General features: G+C 52.0%; 1 protein-coding gene across 1 annotated transcript; it reads right to left on the reverse strand.

Annotated features, from left to right (window-relative positions):
• Nucleotides 1-4,457, reverse strand: LOC144153129 (uncharacterized). The gene is made up of 5 exons (XM_077684785.1): nucleotides 1,545-4,457; nucleotides 1,315-1,444; nucleotides 528-573; nucleotides 335-467; nucleotides 1-274 (listed from the first exon to the last, which is right to left on the reverse strand). The coding sequence occupies exons 1-5, from the start codon at nucleotides 1,550-1,552 to the stop codon at nucleotides 1-3; spliced, it is 591 nt and encodes a 196-aa protein (XP_077540911.1). The 5' UTR covers nucleotides 1,553-4,457.
• Nucleotides 4,458-19,319: the final 14,862 nt, after the last annotated feature.

Consider the following 19,319-nt stretch of genomic DNA (forward strand, 5'->3'; position numbering starts at 1 on the left):
TTAATGAGCGCCATTATGACAACTAGGATTTCCTAAAATACTGTTCGAAACGAGATACAAGAGACCGACACAGTACTTGATGTCGCTCGAGCCGACAGAGCCAGCGAGCCGCATCGACTGTGTACAAACGACAAAGGCAGTACTCCGGTTTCGAACAGGGTTTAATTCCAAGACAGGCGCAGCGACGGACAGCTCGACTCGAATGGCATTCGTGAAGGCTCTATGACGGACCGTCCTCCAAAGTGGTAACCAGGACGCATAGATAGAAGGCGGCCTGCACCAAGGGGCAAATCACGTTAAAAATGTTACGTTTAGGGAGATCACCATTCCTTACCGATTGCAAACAGGGTTTAATGATTTCAAGACAGGCGCAGCCATGTACAGCTCGACTTGAACGGCATTCTGGACGTCTCGATGACGGCCCCGTCCTGCTCGGCGGTGGCCGGTACCCATAGGCAGGAGGCGGTCTGGAACAAACGGCAAAGCACGTTAGAAATGTTGTAATTTCGAAAGTAATCACGGCTTACTGAATGCGGGGACCATGATTACGCCTGGCAGGAACGGGAAGGGACGCTGAAAGGCAAAGTAACAGACGAACAGCGACAGAACCACTTTTATTACCAGAAAACACCTCTGTACAAAACATGCGTCGTCGAGCTCAGTAGATAGGACAGATGGAGACGTGTACCTGCCTAGCCAGAAGAGTAGTGCATGTTTGCGGGAAGGAACAAGTGCAATAAGACACGACGCAAGGGTCAGGGAAAGGGGAGGGCGGAGGCGGTGCCGGACGCGAACCTGAAAAGGAACCAAGGACACCAATTCCATCACTCGCCTTTGCCACGACCCCAATTTGGAGCCGCAGACCGCAGAGCTGCGTTCCGTGCTTCAGTGATGCTCGTTGAAGGTGGCGACTGTATTCCGAACGCCGCGCGAACCGAGGACGTGCGAGCGGAAGGCATTATCGATGTGCACATACCTCGGCTACCGCGGCGTTCGGAAAGGAAGACCGACTATCACCACAACCTAACGGGGCTTCCGAGCTGAGTCCGGCGCTAAAGGCAGTGGCGAAGGGCTCCAACACCGCCACTGCGCCGCTGTCCCGAAAGCTACAGCCTAACGCGCACCGCAAAGCTTTGGCGACAGTCGGAATCCCTGCGTCGCGACGGCCCAGGAAACGTCCGGCTCCGAGGCTAATGTGCGCTCGGTTAGGAAAATTCAAATACGCAAACGTTCAGCGTCGCGAAAAAAATTATACGAAAGCCGGTTTCGTGGGCACGCCGCACGTCGCACCGGGCCTTCAGCCACGGAACTCACCACTTGGAAGAGTCGTCGGTGAAGACTGAAGCAGCATACCGTGAAGGAAGTCCGTGAGGCCCTCGTGGGTATTCGCTTGTCCGAGCGAGCCGGTTGGGAGCGGGGATGGCACAGGCACAACGAAAAACGACTGAAGGAAACAAAAACGACAACACTTATGGCATTAAAACACCTCTTAGCGCGAACTAAACTTCCCCAATAGACAGTATACCGCGAGGAAAAAAACTCACCTGTCCATCGCCGCCGTCACCGTGCCGCCAGCTACTCTGCGCCCGATGCACAACAGGCAAGCAAGATGGCGTACCCCTTGTTCTAAAACGCGCTTATCCTGGGATTACAGAGCACTGCTATTGGTCGGCTACCGCCTACCCTTCCACTCTTTCACATCGATATCGTCTTCCAGAACATTCTGCCAGTTGTAAAACAAAACGAAAAAGTTATCGCATCAAGTCGCAGCCGCGCGGCCACCGGAGCATGCATGACCACGGCCGGACTAGAGGAGCGGCGAGCGCGCACTTTGCGCGCCCGCCGCTCCTCCAGCCCGGCCGTGGCATGACAAGGCATTTTATGCTGCGTCACGGAGCAAGATAACCTTCTTGGTTGGTGGTTCTTCATGTCGGCTAGGGGGCTTCGGCTAGCGCGATTGCACGGTCCTATCGATCATGCGGCCGTTACCGGCCGTCTTCCGCGGCTTTTGAAACCGAATAAAAAACGCCACGTCTTAAAGAAACAGTCGACTGCGCGGGAACACAAATGCTACTGCGTACGAGTCATTCATTTATTGATTGACTGATTGATTGATTGATTTATTGATTGATTGATTGATTGATTGTAAGGTTCAACGCGCCGACAAAATGAAGGCGATGAGGCGCGCCGTATAGTGGAGGGCTCCGGATTGATTTTGACCACCTGGGGATCTTTAACATGCGCCGAAATCTCGTATATACAAGGGCGGTTTGGCTCTTCGAATCCACTAGAAAAGTGGCCGCCGCGGCCGGGACTCGAACCCGCGTACCCGTTCTCAGCAACACAACGCCTTAGCCACTGAGCCATCGCGGCGGGTGCGTACGAGTCGTGGCTGTAAGAAAATTAGTGCCCTTTCCACCCTGTGAAGAAAAATGACCTGCGAAGCTGGACGCAGTCCACGAAGTGCATGAAATGAAACACGTTTGTTCGTAAATAGCGGTTGAGCAAACTTCCTAGCCAATTAGCTGAATGAAACTTGGAAGGATCCAAGGTTCAGTCTCGCGGACAAGCTAGGAGCTGACTCCCGCTTCGTAGGCATCTCACTGTTCGTGTAACACACCAACCCAATCCGCTCGATCACTGAGAGGACACCGGACAAGTCGCATTGGGCCGTTTGACGTCCGCGTTTATACCTCCCGCCAGTACGGGAGGCGCCATCAGTAAGGACCGCGTGCACGCACCCCTCCCCCCAAGCCGTGCACGCCGGCAACCGGTTATGTGCGCGTGCTTAGAAGTGAAAGAAACCTGAACAAGTAATACTGCCCCACGTCGGCGTTTTAAGCGGGCAAGTTGCCCTTCATCTGGGAGGTATTCGCAGCTACTCGACGAGCTGGAACTAGAGGGTGCAGTGCGGCGGTAGCGGCTTTCTACACATGGCGAAGTTGCGCAAAACAAACAAGGTCAAAGAAGAAACAACAAGAAAGTGCGCTTGTCCTTTCGTTTCTTATTTGCCCTCGTTTGTTTTTGCGCAACGTTGCCATCGATCGCCTCCAACTACCATGCCGGAGCACCGATATGGCGAATGTATGCAAATGCGCACGCGAGCGAAACCAAAGCTTTTCGCACCACCTATCAGCTGATGGGCCACTCGTTACAGCGCTATGATGTAAAGGGAAGGTGGCGCGATAACTCCTAGCAGAATTCCAAGCGCAATCGTCAAAGCACACCTAAAAAACACTATGCACCCGTAGGCCTCTCCGTGCTTGTGAATGTTTACAGCGGCGCTTTCGAGCAAAGCCGGCCGTGGTTCCAGCGGTAAGCGTCAAATTCGGCTCGCAGCTCGTGAAGGTGCTTCCTGAGCATGGGATCTACGTCTCGTGTCGCTTTGAACAGCGACAGTACTTCCACAATACGAGGGTGGGAGCGCAACGCAGGCGAAAAATCTCGTACGGCGCCTTCGGCAACGCCACTCGCATGGAGGAAGCAATAAGTTAGGAGACGGCGCCACCGGAGAAACGTGAAGCCTATCATAAAAAGTAAAATCGAAGTCGGCCCAGGCGTCACTGCACCACGTGACCCCACCGCGCTGCCGAAGTATGGGCCGCCGCGCACTCTTCAATTTCGTATGCTCGAAACTGCTCTGCGGCCCTTTGTCGCGAAGGCTGCTATATGTTGGTTTTTTCCCACGGCTTTTGTCTTTTGCATGCACGCGGCACTCCTGCCCGCACGCGGGCATGGGATCGCCGAGCAGACAAATGCAGGAAGGACGGGGAAAAGTTACCGCCAACCAAACACGAGAGATGCCCCGGAGTCAGAGACCGCCGCCGCCGCCGGCCCACCCGACCATGGAAGAAGAAGAAGAAACACTATTATTGGGGAGAAGAGTTAGTTGACGATTGTGGCATCCGGTTTGGCGGCGACCGCAGCCGCCCGGGCGACCAGTGAAGCTTGAGCCTCCTGGTCTGGGCAGCGCAACGCCTCCTCCCACTGCTCACATGAGGTTATTTTTGGATAGGGATCCCTCTGGCATCCCCACATAAGGTGCTGAAGTGTGCCGAGGGACTGGCAGGCAGTACAGTCAGGTGAAAGGTATAGCGCTGGCTGAATTAGGTTTAATTTAGCGGGATTGGGAAATGTGTTTGTCTGTAAAAGACGCCATATGTATGTTCTTGCTGGATGGTGAGTTTGTGTGCCGGCGAGAGAGGCGGTAGTGGTGGTAATTTCATTGTAGGTGATCATCCCGTCTCTAGCGGATCTGGCGTCATGGGGGAACGAGCTGGGCCCGGCTCGGATGGTGAGTTCTCGAGCCATACTGTGGGCAACTTCATTCTCCTCCAGGCCAGCATGCGCCGGAGCCCAGATGATTTCTACGGGGGACGTTGGGGGTGCTTGTTGGAGAACTTTAAGTGCCTGGGGCGAAATATAGCCGGAGGCGAGATTTTGAACTGCCGTTTTAGAATCGGTGATGATTCTGGAAGGGGTCGGCTTTTCCGTTAGCGCTAATGCTACCGCCGCCTCTTCCGCTGTGGCTGGGTTGGTGGTGCAAATGGTCAGGAAGTTCCGCTGTACCTGATTGGAACGGCAATGGGAGACGATTGACAAGGCACCATGCCACCGATATTCGGCTGCGTCGACGCGTCATGTTTGTCGCGGTATTTTTTATGTATACAATGCTTGTGCGCGTTGCGAACGCCTTTTGGTGTTGAATTGTGGGTGCATGTTTCTGGGTATAGGCCTGATAATTAAATTAGAATGAATGTCGTGAGGGAGTGTGGTTTTGTCTTCTGGGGGGTCTAAAGGGGATATTCGTAACCTCTGGAGAATAAGAGCGCCAGTGGTAGTATTTGAGAGTCTGGTAATTTGAGAGACAGACGCCATGCTGGTGCATCCAGACGCCGCCGCCCGTGCACGGACCCGGCGCCTGACCATCGATGGTGAGGAGCTCCAGTGGAAGACCAGGGTGCGGTACCTGGGACTCACCCTGGACCACTGGCTGAACTTCCGGCAGGCAGCCAAGAAGCTCCGAGCCAGGGCTCAGCTGGCCACAAGATGGTGGTCCGGGACAGGGGTTGCTCACAGCGGACGGCTCTCCGGCTGTACAACGCCTCCGCTTTGGGTCTCCTCATGTATGCGCTGCCGCTGGTGAGCCTGCGGAAACCGACCTGGCGGCAGCTGGAAACGGATCACCGCAAGGGGGTCCGCTCTTGCCTCGGCCTGCCCCAGAGCTCGTCCTGCGAGAAGACGCTGGTCGAGGCGGGGGCGTGGACCCTCGGGATGACGGCTGACCGGCGGGCGCTTGGCCAAATTGACCGGCTGCGGCGCGCCGAGGGGGGCGGCCCGCTGCTGCAGCGACTGAGGGGCCACCACCGCTCGCGCATGGGGCGCATGCTCGCGCTCTACGAAGAGGTGGTGGACCCCTTGGATGCGCAACCTGGTGGCCCGGCTCCTGCTCTGACAGCTGAAGTGAGACTGGACATCCCAGGTCTGCGCAGCAAGCGGTGGACGCCCCCATGCGCACAACTGCAGCTGACACGGGGCGTCGTCTGCGGCGACCTCGAAAGCCACGCCCTTGTCTACACGGACGGCTCGGTGCGGCAGCAGCAGGGGTCGGCCGCAGCGGCCGCCGTGGTGGGAGAGGCCACTCGGCAGGTGCGGCTGCCCTATGCCTCATCTTCGGCCACAGCCGAGCTGGTGGGTGTCGGACTGGGCCTGGACCTGCTGCTGGAGGTGGCGCCCTTGCCCGAGCTCTGTGCCCTGCTGTGCGACTCCCGGGTGGCCCTGGCGCGTCTACGGGACGGCGACTCGCACTCCCTGTTGGTGCGGGGCATCCGGGAGAAAGCGGCGCAGCTGGCGGACCGAGGCACTCGGTTGTGCCTGCAGTGGGTCCCCGCCCACATCGGCCTGGACGGAAACGAGCGGGCGGACGAGCTGGCCGCCGGAGCACACGCGCTGCCTCCCTCGGACATGTTGGCCCAGGCGGCAGCGGACGACGCCCGCCTGCTCATCCAGCGACACCTCCGCACCAGGCATCCAGACCCGCGGCTGCGTGTCGGAGGGGGTCTGCCGCCTGTGCGGGCATCACGCCTGCCTCGTCGACTGCGCTCGGCCGTCCTGCGCCTCCGCGTGGGGGCCGCGTGGACGGCAGAGCGGAAGCACCGACTAGGGCGGGTGGCCAGTCCCGCCTGCACTCACTGCTGAGCGCCCGTGCAGTCCCTGCCGCATGTACTGTACGAGTGCCCAAAGTTTGCGGCAGGGCGGGCGGAGCTTCTGGCCGTGCTCCGAGGGGTGCGGCCACTCGAGGAACTGCTTTGGCCCCCAGGAGGTGCCAGGGAGCGGGACAAAGTAAGGTCCCTAAAATAACTAAGGTAGCGCCAACTGCTCCCTCCTTCTCCGCTGCCCTCCTCTTTTTTTATGCTGTAAAGAATACCTATGGTCCCAGTAATTACGAAAATCGAACCGAAAGGCGTCAGCCACCAACATATAATTAATTATAGCACGTTTATTGCAACCACTTTCAAATTCGGTCGCCGCGCGGGAAAATGGCCGTTCGAAGGAGAGCCTGCAAGCGGACTGCCTGACGTCACGGTCTCCGTGACGTCGGACCGTGACGTCATGGTCTCCGTGACGTCAGGGACGTTCGCTGCATCGTCTGCTACGGATTGCACGCGGTTCACACTAAAGCGCTGGACACATGTACGATTTGTACACTCGATTCGCATGCGACTGATCGTTACGACTGTCACCACGACTAGTCGTACGCGTGAATTTGAGACACATGACCCGATGCGTGCATGCGATGCGTCGTCGGCGTCGCTCCGCCCACCGTTTTTGCTCCATGGTCAACTACGACTATCGCTGAGCTGAATTTGTAGATCCCGCGCGTTTAATCGCAAAAAATGGATAAAGCAGGCAATCGTGAAGCGTTTCCTGCCTTCGGAAACAGTTCGCGCACACGCCGGCCGCGCCTGCCAGCTCGGACACTCAGCGGCTCGATCCGGCGCAGACCACGGTAGCAAGACGGTAGCAACCGCTTGTCGCTGCTCTTCTGAATCAATCTGATCGTTAAAATGAAGTTCCACATGCGAGAAAGTAGGTGTTAGTGTGGTGAAAAATTGTGCTTGGGATTGTTATCAGGGCTTATTTTAAAAGCGGCGATCAGATATCTGCCGCGATGCAAGCGTATACGCTGACCGGCCCCCCGCGGCGCGCGGCGGGCGGTGCGCCGACCGGTCGAGAGATGGCAATACCTGCGCGGAAACGTGAAGTGCGCACTTCGCCACTTCGCAAGCCTTGCTCACAGCGGTACCGCAGCCAAGCCAAACCTCCTATCGAAGCGAGACCGCCCACAACAACAGCGCAGGCTATCGCTTCCGGTTCCGGAAACAACTGTATGACGTCATGCTGAATCGGCCGCAAAATCGCGGATCATGGAGGAAAGAAAAGGTTAGGAGAGGCCGTGACGTCACATTTGTGAAGCCGAGTCCCGCCATGACTTGAGCCCACGGAGCCCAGCACTCTATCCCATCATCCTTTGCTGTCTCCGGTTTGATTTGACTAACATGGCGTCGCCCTGCCCTCCCGCTTCGAAGCGAAAACAGCTTCGTCGCTAATTCCTCGGTGCGATGTGATGTTCTAAGCTGTTGATTTCGCCTTCAATTTGCCCATTCTAACCCTCACCCAAAGTTTCAATCGAAAAACGGCCTTCGTTTTTGAGATAGAAGGACGATTTTTCAGCTCTTAAGCCTGGCAAAGTAGCGTTTGTCGTCGTCATAGCAACAGGCTCGCGGGATGGCGCAACGACGGCAGAGTTTTCAAACTGGCCTAATCTAAAAACGTTTGTCGTAGTGACTGCGCTGGTTTGCAAGCGTAGCCAGGCAGCGAAATGCCAAGCGCCTTAAAAATTTGTCCGTTCTATTTGCCCAAATTTGGCCGCCGCAGTTGTAAACAAGTAAGCAACATTGTCCATGGGCTCAAGAAAAATGACGTAACTTCCTCCACACTTTTCGCAATGCATTGGGATGCCAGGGGCCTCTCCTGAGTATTCTTTCCTCCATGTCGCGGATAGCCTGACGTCACACCCTAAGCGATTTCGCTAGTGCTGCCGATTTGTACTAGTTCGCGGCCAGGGCAATTAAAATCGATTTTTGATGCGTTTCCAGCCTCGGATCGCTCCAAACATTTCTGTGGGTAATCTGTACAAACTACTGAAGCCAATTATATCGTTATTTAGGCCTCTAAATTTGGTGTCAGTACTCCTTTAACTCCGCGGCGGGGCCGCCATATTTGTTGGCTTCCTCAGAGCAGACGCCCTCGCAACGCTTCGGGCCGCTCGCTGCAGTTTTTCGTGCAGTTTGCTCTTGTTTTCGCGCCGCAATCGCTCTTTGGTAGCATTAATAGTATTTATACAGCCAAGTTTTACCAACACGCATTAAGTGAGACTGTTTTGTTGTATATTTTTGTCTAGAAGGGGATATTTGCGGGGTGGATGCCGCGGGCGCATACGGACAGCGCGGTGTTTGTTTACGTGTGCGGCATGCTCAGAATAGTTCGTGAACGCGAAAGGTTAGAACGTGGACGTTTCAAACTTCTCTGTTACATAGTATTTCTAGAGCCCCATATTACCAACACGCCCTAAGTGAGGCTGTTTTGTTGTATATTTTTGTGTAGAAGGGGATATTTGCCGGATGGATGCCGCTGGCTCATACGGACAGCGCGGTGTTTGTTTACGTGTGCGGCATGCTCAGGATAGTTCGTGAACGCGAAAGGATCGAACGTGGACGTTTCAAATTGCTCTATTACAGTAATTCCGTTCTTGCATTTGCGTGATTAAGGTGTGGTCGTGCAAGCGCTGCACGGCTTGCGCATGGTTCGCGGTGACCTTGGTTCGCGGCAGTTCGAGCGCTGCGTTGGCTTTTTTGCGTTCGCGTTTTTTGCGTTAGTTGTAGATCATTAGGCAGCGCTCAGTATGCGCCCCGCATTAGCTACTGACATTCATGCCACCTTTATTCCGTGCACTTTACGGTGCTTTGACGCTGTTGCAAAATATATGTCACCTTCACGTCGTTATAGGCTGCTGTCAGGGTCAAAGTTCTCGCGTCTCCTCGTTGGCCTCGCCCATGACGGCTGTACTTTTGGCAGTGCGTCCGTGGCATAGCAATAATCGTGCGATTGGCGTTCACAATTACTTCGAGTAAGGCCCTGTCGGGCATATCTGGAAAAGGCTGGCACAAAGAACGCGCAGTTAAAGAATGCGCTCAGCTTACAATTAGCTGTAGCGCCAAATTCTATAATAACTACCGTATTCCAAGGCCAGAAGCGCGCTAAAAGCGCAGTTGTGAATCCATGTTGTACAGCTAACATTGATTCATGTGTGGGCTTTGATAAATTACAGCTTGCTACAGCCGAGCTGGCCGTGACTGCACTGAACTTATTGCATCCGAAGGCACAACAACTCGGCATCGCGAAGCTACATAAAGTGACGCCGACGCAACATTTGTTTGAAACGAGCAGCTGACTCTTCGGTTGTTATACGTTGGCGGCTTCGATAAGAGCTCCATTCGATTCAGACGCTATTCCCTGCAACGCCTGCACCGTTGCACGGTGCGCTGCACCAAAGCGCTCGATTTGCCGCTGCAGGAATGGTGTCGTGCACCGCGTCGCTCGATTGCTTATGGTGCTGCAGCGGTGCCGCCGCGGTGCAGAGAACCGATGCACGTGCTACGGAGGAGGCGCAGCGATTCGGTGCCGTGAGCGTTCGGGCGTTGCGGGTTGGCAGGCGGCTACCGGCAGTTGCGGCGACCGCGTGAAAATGTCCGTCGAGCTCGAAGATGCGTGGGACAAACTTTGCGTCGCCGCTGATGCGTACGACGCAACCCAGATGGCCGTAAATATCCAGTTGTAGAGGACTACAGGCGAGGATGATTAGCTGACGACTATGCCTGCACCTCACTCGATTGTAAACACGCAGGGGCGCTACTGATGGTGCAACCGTGATGCACGGCACCGTGGAACCACGCTGCTGCACTGCACCGGCACCACAGAACTTCCTCTGCAACGTTGCCGTGCACCCCTTCTGAATCGAATGGCCTGCTCCGAGGCAGCTGAGCCTAAAATGGCGAATTTACATGGACAGTGGCGGCGAAGAGAAGAAAAAACAAACAACGCAGGGACGAGGTACTACGTCAGTGGCCGTTGGCCAATGGCGCGCCTTTAGCTCTATGGGCGCGCGGCGTTCGCCGGCGAAAAAGAAAATGGCAAAAAACGAAGGAGGAAAGGAGCGCGGGCGAGGGCGAAAGGCGGCGAGATCTAAAGATGGTGCTACCTTAGTAATTTCAGGGACCTTAGGACGAAGTGCTCGAGACCCTGGGAGCATACCTGGGGGCCTCGGGGCTCCACAACGCACTAAGATACAACTTTACGTAACTGCCCGGGTTGCAGTGGAGTGTAGCTGTTAGTGTGGAATTCCTGTGCGTGTATTTGTGTGTGTGTGTGCGTGTGCAGATGTCCTTTTTGCTACTCCTTGGTGTCCTTTATTTTGATATTTATGTATTTGTCTAGTGTTTCGTTTTTTTTGTTTTTGTTTTCTTTCACCTAACGTTGTATATATAGTTATTCTTGCCCATGTGTTATATATTTATGTTAGCCCTCTACCCTATCCCCCTATTCCTATGTACTCTTTCCTCCCTATCCCACCTCCCCTACACCAGCAGGCGTTCCGGTGTCCGCCCCTAGGCGAGACAATTTACGCCTGTTGGTGGACCTTCCTTTCTTTCTTTTGTGCAATACATACATACATACATGCATACATACATACATACATACATACATACATACATTTGATTGACGAGGTGAGCCTCAATGAGCTCTTCCGCGGTGTTATGCACACCTAGAGCTTCGAATTTGGCAGTGGAAGTGCTGAGGGGCAGTTGCAGCGCTGCTTTATAAGCTTTTCTGAGTATGATGTTCACTCTATTAAGCTCTGTTTTAGATGGGTTTAAATAGGGAAGGGAGTAGGTCAGCCTGCTAAGGACAAATGCTTGAAGGAGACGGAGGCGTTCAGCTTCCCTGAGTCCTCTGTGTCTATTGGTAACTCGTCGAATTAAACCAATCGTTTGCGTGGCGTGTTGTTCGAGCTGGCGTATGAAGTGAGTATTTGATCTGTTATGTTGAAAGGTTAAACCCAAGATTTTGATTATTTCAACCTTCGGGATGGGGTCGCCTCGCATGTTTATGTGGATATTCGGGGGGATGAGTTTTGCGTTTTTGGTGGGAGTACGAGCAGCTGCGATTTGGCTGGCGAACAGGTGAGCACTGCTCTACCAGCCTCCTCTATCACTATTTCTACTCCTCTTTGTAAAATGCTCTCTATTTCAGCGTCGCTGCCTTTGTTGATCCAAAGTGTAATGTCGTCGGCGTACGAAACAAAATTAAGATTAGGGATTTGTTGGAGTTGTTGGGGGACGGTTAAGATGGCGAGATTAAATAATAAAGGGAAAAGGGCGGCGCCGTGTGGCGTGCCTTTTGAAGGGAGAGTCAGGGTGGTGGAAGTGATATCGGCGATTTGTACAATAGCTGTCCTGTTCGTGAGAAAACTTCGGATGTAATTGTATGTGCGTGGTCCTGGGCCTATGGAGTGCAAGCCTTTGAGTATCGCTGTGTGTGAAACATTATCAAAGGCTTTAGTTAAATCTAATGCTAGTATAGCGGCGTTGTCATGTTTATGCTGTGGCGTGATTATGTCGTGGGACAGTTGAAGAAGAATGTCCTGTGTGGATAGTTTAGGTCGGAAACCAATCATTGTGTGAGGAAGGAGTTGCTTGTGCTGTAAAAGCTTGACGAGTCTGTTGTGTATAATGTGCTCCATGAGCTTTCCGAGGCAGGAGGTGAGAGAGATCGGTCGGAGATGTTTAAGTCTGAGTGGTTTTCCTGGTTTGGGGATAAACGTGATTTTTGCGGTTTTCCAGGATTGAGGTAAAGTGCCTTGAGTCCAATGGTGATTAAAGAACTCCGTGATGGCTGTAATAGAGTTATCATCTAGATTCCTTAGCATCCTGTTGGTAATCTGGTCTATACCTGGTGCAGAGTTAGGTCTAAGTTTAAAGATAGCTCCCCTAACCTCTGCCTCGGAAATCTCTTTGTCAGGGTTGTCTGGGCCGGCGTAGGTTGGAAGCATTGGAAGTGTATCACGGGTGCCTTTTGGAAGGTATGTGTCTATGATATCGTTGAGGAGTGTTGCACCAGAGCCTTGATAATTTTGAATTGTGTGAGTAAGCCTTTGATTAATCTGAGCCGCTTTGGAGTGGTTGGGATTTATTAGATGCTTCAGTAAATGCCAGGTGCGCTTCATACTCGGGTTTCCCTGCATCTGGTTGCAAATTTCGTCCCATTGAGCTTGTGCAAGGTATGTTGCATGTTCTTGTATTTGTTTTTCCAATTCAGCGAGTTTGCGCTTAAGTTTACGATTGTGTTTGTTGCCTCTTCACCGCATACGAATGCTTCTCTGTGCCTCCCATAAGTGTAGTAGATGTGAATCTGTATTGTCAGCGGGGATTTCCTGGTCTAATATTTTTGTGACCAATTCTGTGTCTTGTATAAGTTGAGTGGTCCAGCTTTGTAGATGTATAAGGTCTGCACTGTTTTGGGAGTCCTGCTTGGCGACGCGTTGCTTCCTGAATTCATCCCAGTCTATGAGCCGTGTTTGCCTAGGTAGCCTTTTAATTGGGTGCTTGAGTTCAAGATCGGTTTGAACAATAAAGTGGTCACTGCCGAGATTGACGTCTGTTACAGATCATTGTGATTTCTTTATGTGCATAGTGAATGTAAGGTCTGGTGTAGAGTCGCGTTGTATGCTGTTTCCTATCCTGGTGGGGGTGTTCGGTTCGTTCTCGAGTGTAAGATGATGTAATTGTGCTTGATCCCAAAGGTCCTGCCCTTTTCGCGTATTATGGAGGTATCCCCAAGCCGTGTGTGGCGCATTAAAATCTCCAACTATGACTAGGCTATGGAGTCCAGCTTCCTTACGGGCAAGTGAGAAAAGTAAGTTAAATCTAAGATCTTTGGCCTTAGGTTTGCTGTAAATGTTAAGCAGGAAAAGTTTGGTTTGATTTCGTTTTGTGGGTAAGTGATGAAATCGTGAGGGATATCGATGGTTTCAAATTGAGTCCTACAGGCAGGAATGTTTCGCTGTATCAGTATCGCCGTGATTGGGTTCTGTTCTGCTTGGTATGCTCTATATCCCGGAAGTTTTACAGATTTTCCAACTTCTTGTAGAGCGATAATATCAGGGGGGGTATCGACATTTTGAATATACTGTTGTAAGACAACTTTCTTCTGTGAGAAGCCCCGGCAATTCCACTGCCAAATTCGGGTGATTTTATTCTTGAAATTCTTGATAGGTTGCTGGGCCGAATCAGGGGATGTCGATATCTGTAATATCTACCACTGGCGCGTTTGTCGCTTCTATGCTGCTAACTATCCGTTGGATATTGTTGTGCATTTCTGCTCTAATTGCGTCTATGGTGGACTGCATGGTGGTTAGGTTTACTAGGAGGATTTGATGTAACTGAGTATATTCAGCGTTTTGTTCCACTAGAACCTGCTCGATTTTTCCGACACGTTGTTCCAGGATAGGGGGAGTGGATCCTTTTTCCTCGAGATTCGGCGTGCATAGTGCCGTGCGCTTTGGGGGATTAGGGGATGCTGCTTGGTCAGAATCAAGAGCGGCCGTTTGCATGCGAGCTTTGAGCAACATGTTTTCCTGCTTAAGAGCCGCGTTTTCTGCTTTGAGTGAGGAGATTTCAAGTCTAATAGTGCGCAGTTCTCGAATTATGTCTGTCATTGGATTAGGGGGAGTTGCGTTAAACCGATCATTTTGCATGTGAGCAGAGAGAGGCAAGGGGGGTATGCCCACCTGTTGGTTGCGTTGTTTGGTCCCGGGGACGTTGCTCGATGTTGTCAGGCCGGCTTCTTGTTGCTTCTTGCCACAATCTTGCTTGGATAGTTTCAGCTTCTCCTCTCGTTGAGGTAGCGGCGGAAATTGATCCTTGTCGGGCACGGTGGAGACTGCCATGGCGAAGGTCTTGCGGGGACGAAACCGCTGCTGACACTCGCTGGAACCGGTCACATGGCCCCCTCCACAGACGATGCACCTGGGTGTGCATGGGTGCTGTTCCGGTGCGTCGATGGCACCGCATCGGGCGCATCTTGTTGCTGTTAGCCACTAAATGCTACCGCGGACCTGAGAGTGGTGCATCTTCCATAATGCATTGCGCGGGAGGAGCCCGAGGAGAGGAGGATGCGGCGTCAGAGGAGGTTGGCTTGCCAAAGCTGGGCCGCCTGACGTCATACTCCCTCCTAACATTTTTCTTCCTCCATGATTTGCATGCACTTGGGAAACTGTCCTCGTCGCTGGACTAATCCGGCCCATAGGGGGCCACCATAAAAGCGACCGGTCGCATTGGCGGGTCCAGAATGGGGAGCCTTAGGAACGAGTGCAGCTACCAGGGCTACTACAATGCGGCCCAGCAACATTTTGAAATGTGTTACGAGATTGGAAAACCGGCTCCATTACGTCCGTGGTATGTGGCTGGCGCTACTGAATGGGCGTGTGCAGTGATACCTTCGGTACGTCTGCGGCGCGCAGTCGTGGCGACCTTCTGCAGGGTATCGTTAAGCTTATCGTATCCGAAACAGGGAAAAAGCTCCTGGTGCTTCTGCTGCTTCTATTGAGGGAGTAGAATTCCTAACTCAGCAGCAATTATCTTAGCGCAGGTGCAGTGTAGACTTAAGGGAACAGTTTCGGTTCGTGGCATTTGACACAATGTAAATTAGGGCACGCCATTTTGGTAAAGTAGAAATTAGAGCTGCACGGCCCATGATTTAAACTTAGGAGAACGGGAGAAACGAAAACAACCGGACGGTCTGCGCTGACTAACGACCGTAGGATTTATTTCCGTGAATGACTTATAAGACTATGCCGAAGGGGTTATTTGGTTGTTATTCAGCGCTTCGTCCGACTGTATTTCTTCCCGTCCGCGAGCGCCGTTTTCACAATTTTATAGATATGAATCACCGGAAGCGCATGGCGAGCCGCATCGATGCTGCGCCTGACCGCGGTCCGCCTGGTCGCCTGGTGTCGATACTGTCTACTGTGGACTTGTGATAGGCGTGCTGCTCACAAGGATGGCCGCGAAGTATCGTTCAACGGCACCCCACTGCTCTTTGGGTGAAGCGGCTGCACTGGCTTCGCGCACTGCCGAGTCATTCCAGTGTTCGAGCTTCTGCCACAGAACTTTTTTTTTACAGTAGCGACGAGCCAGCTGTCATGGCTGCGAGCCTAAGCGCCACAATCACTGGAGAGTGCGGAAGCACGCAGGATATACTGAGCAAAGACTTAGCGTCGTAAAAATCTTAAACCGACCATCCGTCCACTATCGAGGCGCTACAGCGAGTTTACAGACCGAGGACATTCGGAACGGGCATAAGGCCCTGCGAATGAGCAGAATGGCCGCAGCCAGTTGTACCCATACGCAAGTGCGCAGTCTCGCATACTGGTAGCCGAAGCGGCGCCGAACGGGGGGCTAGCACCAGCCGAATCTGTCCTTTTCAAGAAATGCAGATATCAACGTTGGTGCTATGAGGGATATAATTATTTAGGAAGGTGGCGAGTTGGGCTAGTTGGTGCACTTGCATTTCCTGATGTTGGCACGGTGCTGATGTTGGCACGTGATGTGGGGGGAGGGAGATTATGTATATGTACATGTACTTAACCGTCCTTCCAATAAAATGAGTTGATAGTCAGCGCTTGTCCTGTTTACTTCTTTCTTTGCGTCCCCGCCGTTTCGCGCGTTCCCCAAGATATAATGATTTAGCTCCGAATTTTTTCGCCCTTTCTAAATAAAAGTAAAAACCAAAAGGAAAAATTGAGTTTCCTGAGTTGTCAAAAAAACAAGCACATAACTTCTTTTATCGCACATTATAGGACAATACGCCAATGTGCCGGCCCTGAGGCCTACCCCCGCCAACTGCCATACAATGCTCGCACCCACATCGTACCCTCTAGTGCCAAAGTGCAGGGCTTCGGCTTCCTTAGTGGGAATATGCGTGCACTATCGCGATGACACTTTCAGCAACACCCTGAAGGGGGCTGCTGAAAGTGTCATCCTCTCTTCCCCACGACCTTGCAGCGGAACTCACCGTTTCTGCGATCCCCCGTGGTCGCGACACGGATCGTGTGGCGGGCGTGCACACGTTGCTATAGCACAACCACAGTTCTCTGCTGCATCAAGCTGCGGCCTGCGAATGCCGTTCAGCCGCACGCGCGGCAAAACCTAGGGGCTTCGATGCACGCCAGCCTCCAGGACACCTAGCTGGATCGAGGTAAACGGAGCCAGTTTTGCCCCCTCGCCATCGTTTCGCCCCGCACTGTATGGCTGCGAACAAGACAGCACTCTCATCCTATTTATCACGGCCGTTTGAGATAACTAAGGCGCTTGATGAGGCTCTTTTGCTACTCTCGCTCCACGCGACGTTAAAGTTCACGCTGCCGACGCACACAGGTGCAGCGTAGCAGTAAGAGCGCGTTAAGCGTCGACGCAACAGTCTTCTCAAATGCCGTAGCGCTGAATATAAGCAGCGCGGTCCAGAGGTCGGCAGACTTTTGTTTTTGCAGCCGTGTACCTCACACATGCTCGATTGATTGATTCTAGGGTTAACGCGCCGACGCAACGCAGGCGATGAGGCGCACCGTAGTGGAGGGCCCCGCATTAATTTTGACCTCCTGAGGATATTTAACGTGCGCCGAAATCTCGTACACAGAGACCGCTTGACAGCGTGGGGCGTAACTCCGTCAGCGCGGTGCCCTCAATGCGGACAAAATGAAACTTTGCGACACGCAATCTTTCAGTGTTCTGTTGCGAGGACGTTTTGGACGCTGATGTCTAGGATGTTTAAAGTACGCCTAGGGGAGCGCACAAAATCGCGCGATGCCCTCGTAACTTTTCTGTTATGTTTGGGGGCCCTGGTTGTGTGGAGGCGTCGTGGTGTCGCGGCACTCCGGTCCCGGCCTCACAAGGCTATGTTCCCCATGTTGCTGCGCATGCGCACGCGTCTGTTCGAACACCTGGAAGCGGAGCTCGCCACGCTGGGGGAAGAGGCGTTCCTCCTGCGTTGGTCGTGCCGCTTCATCAAGGTCAACAACGCACGTTTGGAAATAAGAATAGTTGAATATTAGCCCTGTAACAATACTAAAACAAATTAGAATATTAGCCTTGTAATCAGACTAAATACGATACATAGTTATCTGCAGTGTTCACTTTACCAGTGTTCACTTTACCACTTTACTTCTACCCACATTCATTGTGTTTCGACCCTGAAACTACTGTTCGCGTTTGCCAACAACTCGACTTTCTACTCTGTTTATGTTGTACCCTGCGTGGTACAAAATGTTGCAACTTGTGTGTAGGCCAGTGGCAGCCACTTCTGAATTGTTGTTTGTCTGTGTTTCCCTTTTGTAATGTATATTTGTTACCCGATGAGTAGTTCCATCGAGGCATGTTATGTATCTGCTTCGATGGACAAAATAAACCTCTTCATTACGGGCGTTTTTACTTTTCGCCTCAATCAGAAAACCGGCCGCCGCGGCCGGGAATCGAACCCGCGTCGTCGTGCTCAGCAGCACAACGCCTTAAAAGACTCGTTGAGTTTGGCGCAAAGCGCCTTGCCGCAAAAATGGGTCGCAGACCCATCCTTGCGCGGCAGAGGAATCTTGCCGCGAAAGGGCGTTTTGCGGCGCGCGTTAATTATTGGCAGTGAGATGTTTGAGGGGCGGCCCTGTCTCTGACGTCGGCTTAGGGACTCACGCCGATGTCATCTGCTACGCTTCGCTTGTGAGGGGCAGCAGTGCCTGTGCTAGAAATCGCCCGATTTGATGCTTTAGCTCAATAAACAATTTCAAGTAATTCGGTTATTTTGCAAGCTTCTGACACCTCTGAATAATTTCAAGCTGCATCCCGCACAAGTTTGCAACACACGAGGAGAGAGAGAATAACTTTGTTCAGAGCATCGGTCGGACGGCCGTGAGTAACTCGCCCTTTCTAGCTTATTTACGAAGTTCGGGGCTTAGAGCTCCTCGATAGGTATTCAAATTTTGTCGGCTCCACTAAAGTATTTCTGAAATTACCGGAATTACTACCGGCATGACTACCGGCATTCGTCTATGCGACACTTCACTGATGATTGCGCTCTGTACAGGATTGTTAAAAATCAAGATGATTGTGAATTCTTTCAACATGACCTAAATAAGTTTTCCGAATGGTGCATGAAATGGGGTTATGACCATTAATTCGAACAAAACTGTTTGTATGCGTTTCACAAAGAAGAAAAAAATGCTCATTCCTACACCTATGTGCTTAACGAAGAAGATATTACCTTCGTAAATGAGCATAAATATCTCGGTATTTTTTCACTTCAACCTTTCCTGGAGTCGTCGAATTAGATATGTTTGTTCTAGGGCATCACGCGGTTTAGGTTTTTTGCGGCACAACAGCAAACATCTTCCGTTGGACACAAAGGCATTGTAGTACAAGACTTACATCTGCCCTATTCTCGAATACGCGTGCACAGTCTGGGACCCTTGGACTGCCACAGATACAGAGCGGATAAAAAGGATTCAAAATTTGTCTGATTGCAATGATTATTCTGGGAATTTCAGTGTGTTCCGGGGCGAAAAATTCTCTGGGATGGCAATCTTTGCATGGCCGCAGAAAAATGTTCCGTCTGAAGCTTTTTCACAGCATATTTCGCTCAAAAACTGGAATAAACCGTGACAATTGCTTACAAAATCCAGATTACATCTCGTCCAGAAGGGATCATTCACTCAAAGTAAAAGAAATTTCATGCAGAACAAATCTGTTTAAAATGTCCTTTTTTTCGATGTCTATATCAGACTAGAATAGTCTAACTCAGCAGGAGGTGTCTTTTACGTCGAGTGAAACTTTCGCCGCATGCCTGCAGATGAGGTGATTCATTTCAACTGCATGCTGTCTGCTCGCCGTTGTGCAATCAGTTTGTGTTATTTCGGTTGTTACTGTTCAATTTTGCTTTGTACAATCCTGTACTCAGTGTTTTATTTTTATTGTATGTTCCCCCCCCCCCCCCCCCCACCCCTGTAATGCCAACATTGGCGCTGTGGGTATCGTGATAAATAAATAAATAAATAAATAAATAAATAAATAAATAAATAAATAAATAAATAAATAAATAAATAAAAGAAATGCTCTTATGAAGACTCAACAGTCTAATGCTATGCACCAAGCAGCGGG

Source organism: Haemaphysalis longicornis, unplaced genomic scaffold (genome assembly GCF_048455015.1).
Source record: "Haemaphysalis longicornis isolate Haplotype H1 unplaced genomic scaffold, Haemaphysalis longicornis Haplotype H1 scaffold_9, whole genome shotgun sequence".
Taxonomy (NCBI): domain Eukaryota; kingdom Metazoa; phylum Arthropoda; class Arachnida; order Ixodida; family Ixodidae; genus Haemaphysalis; species Haemaphysalis longicornis.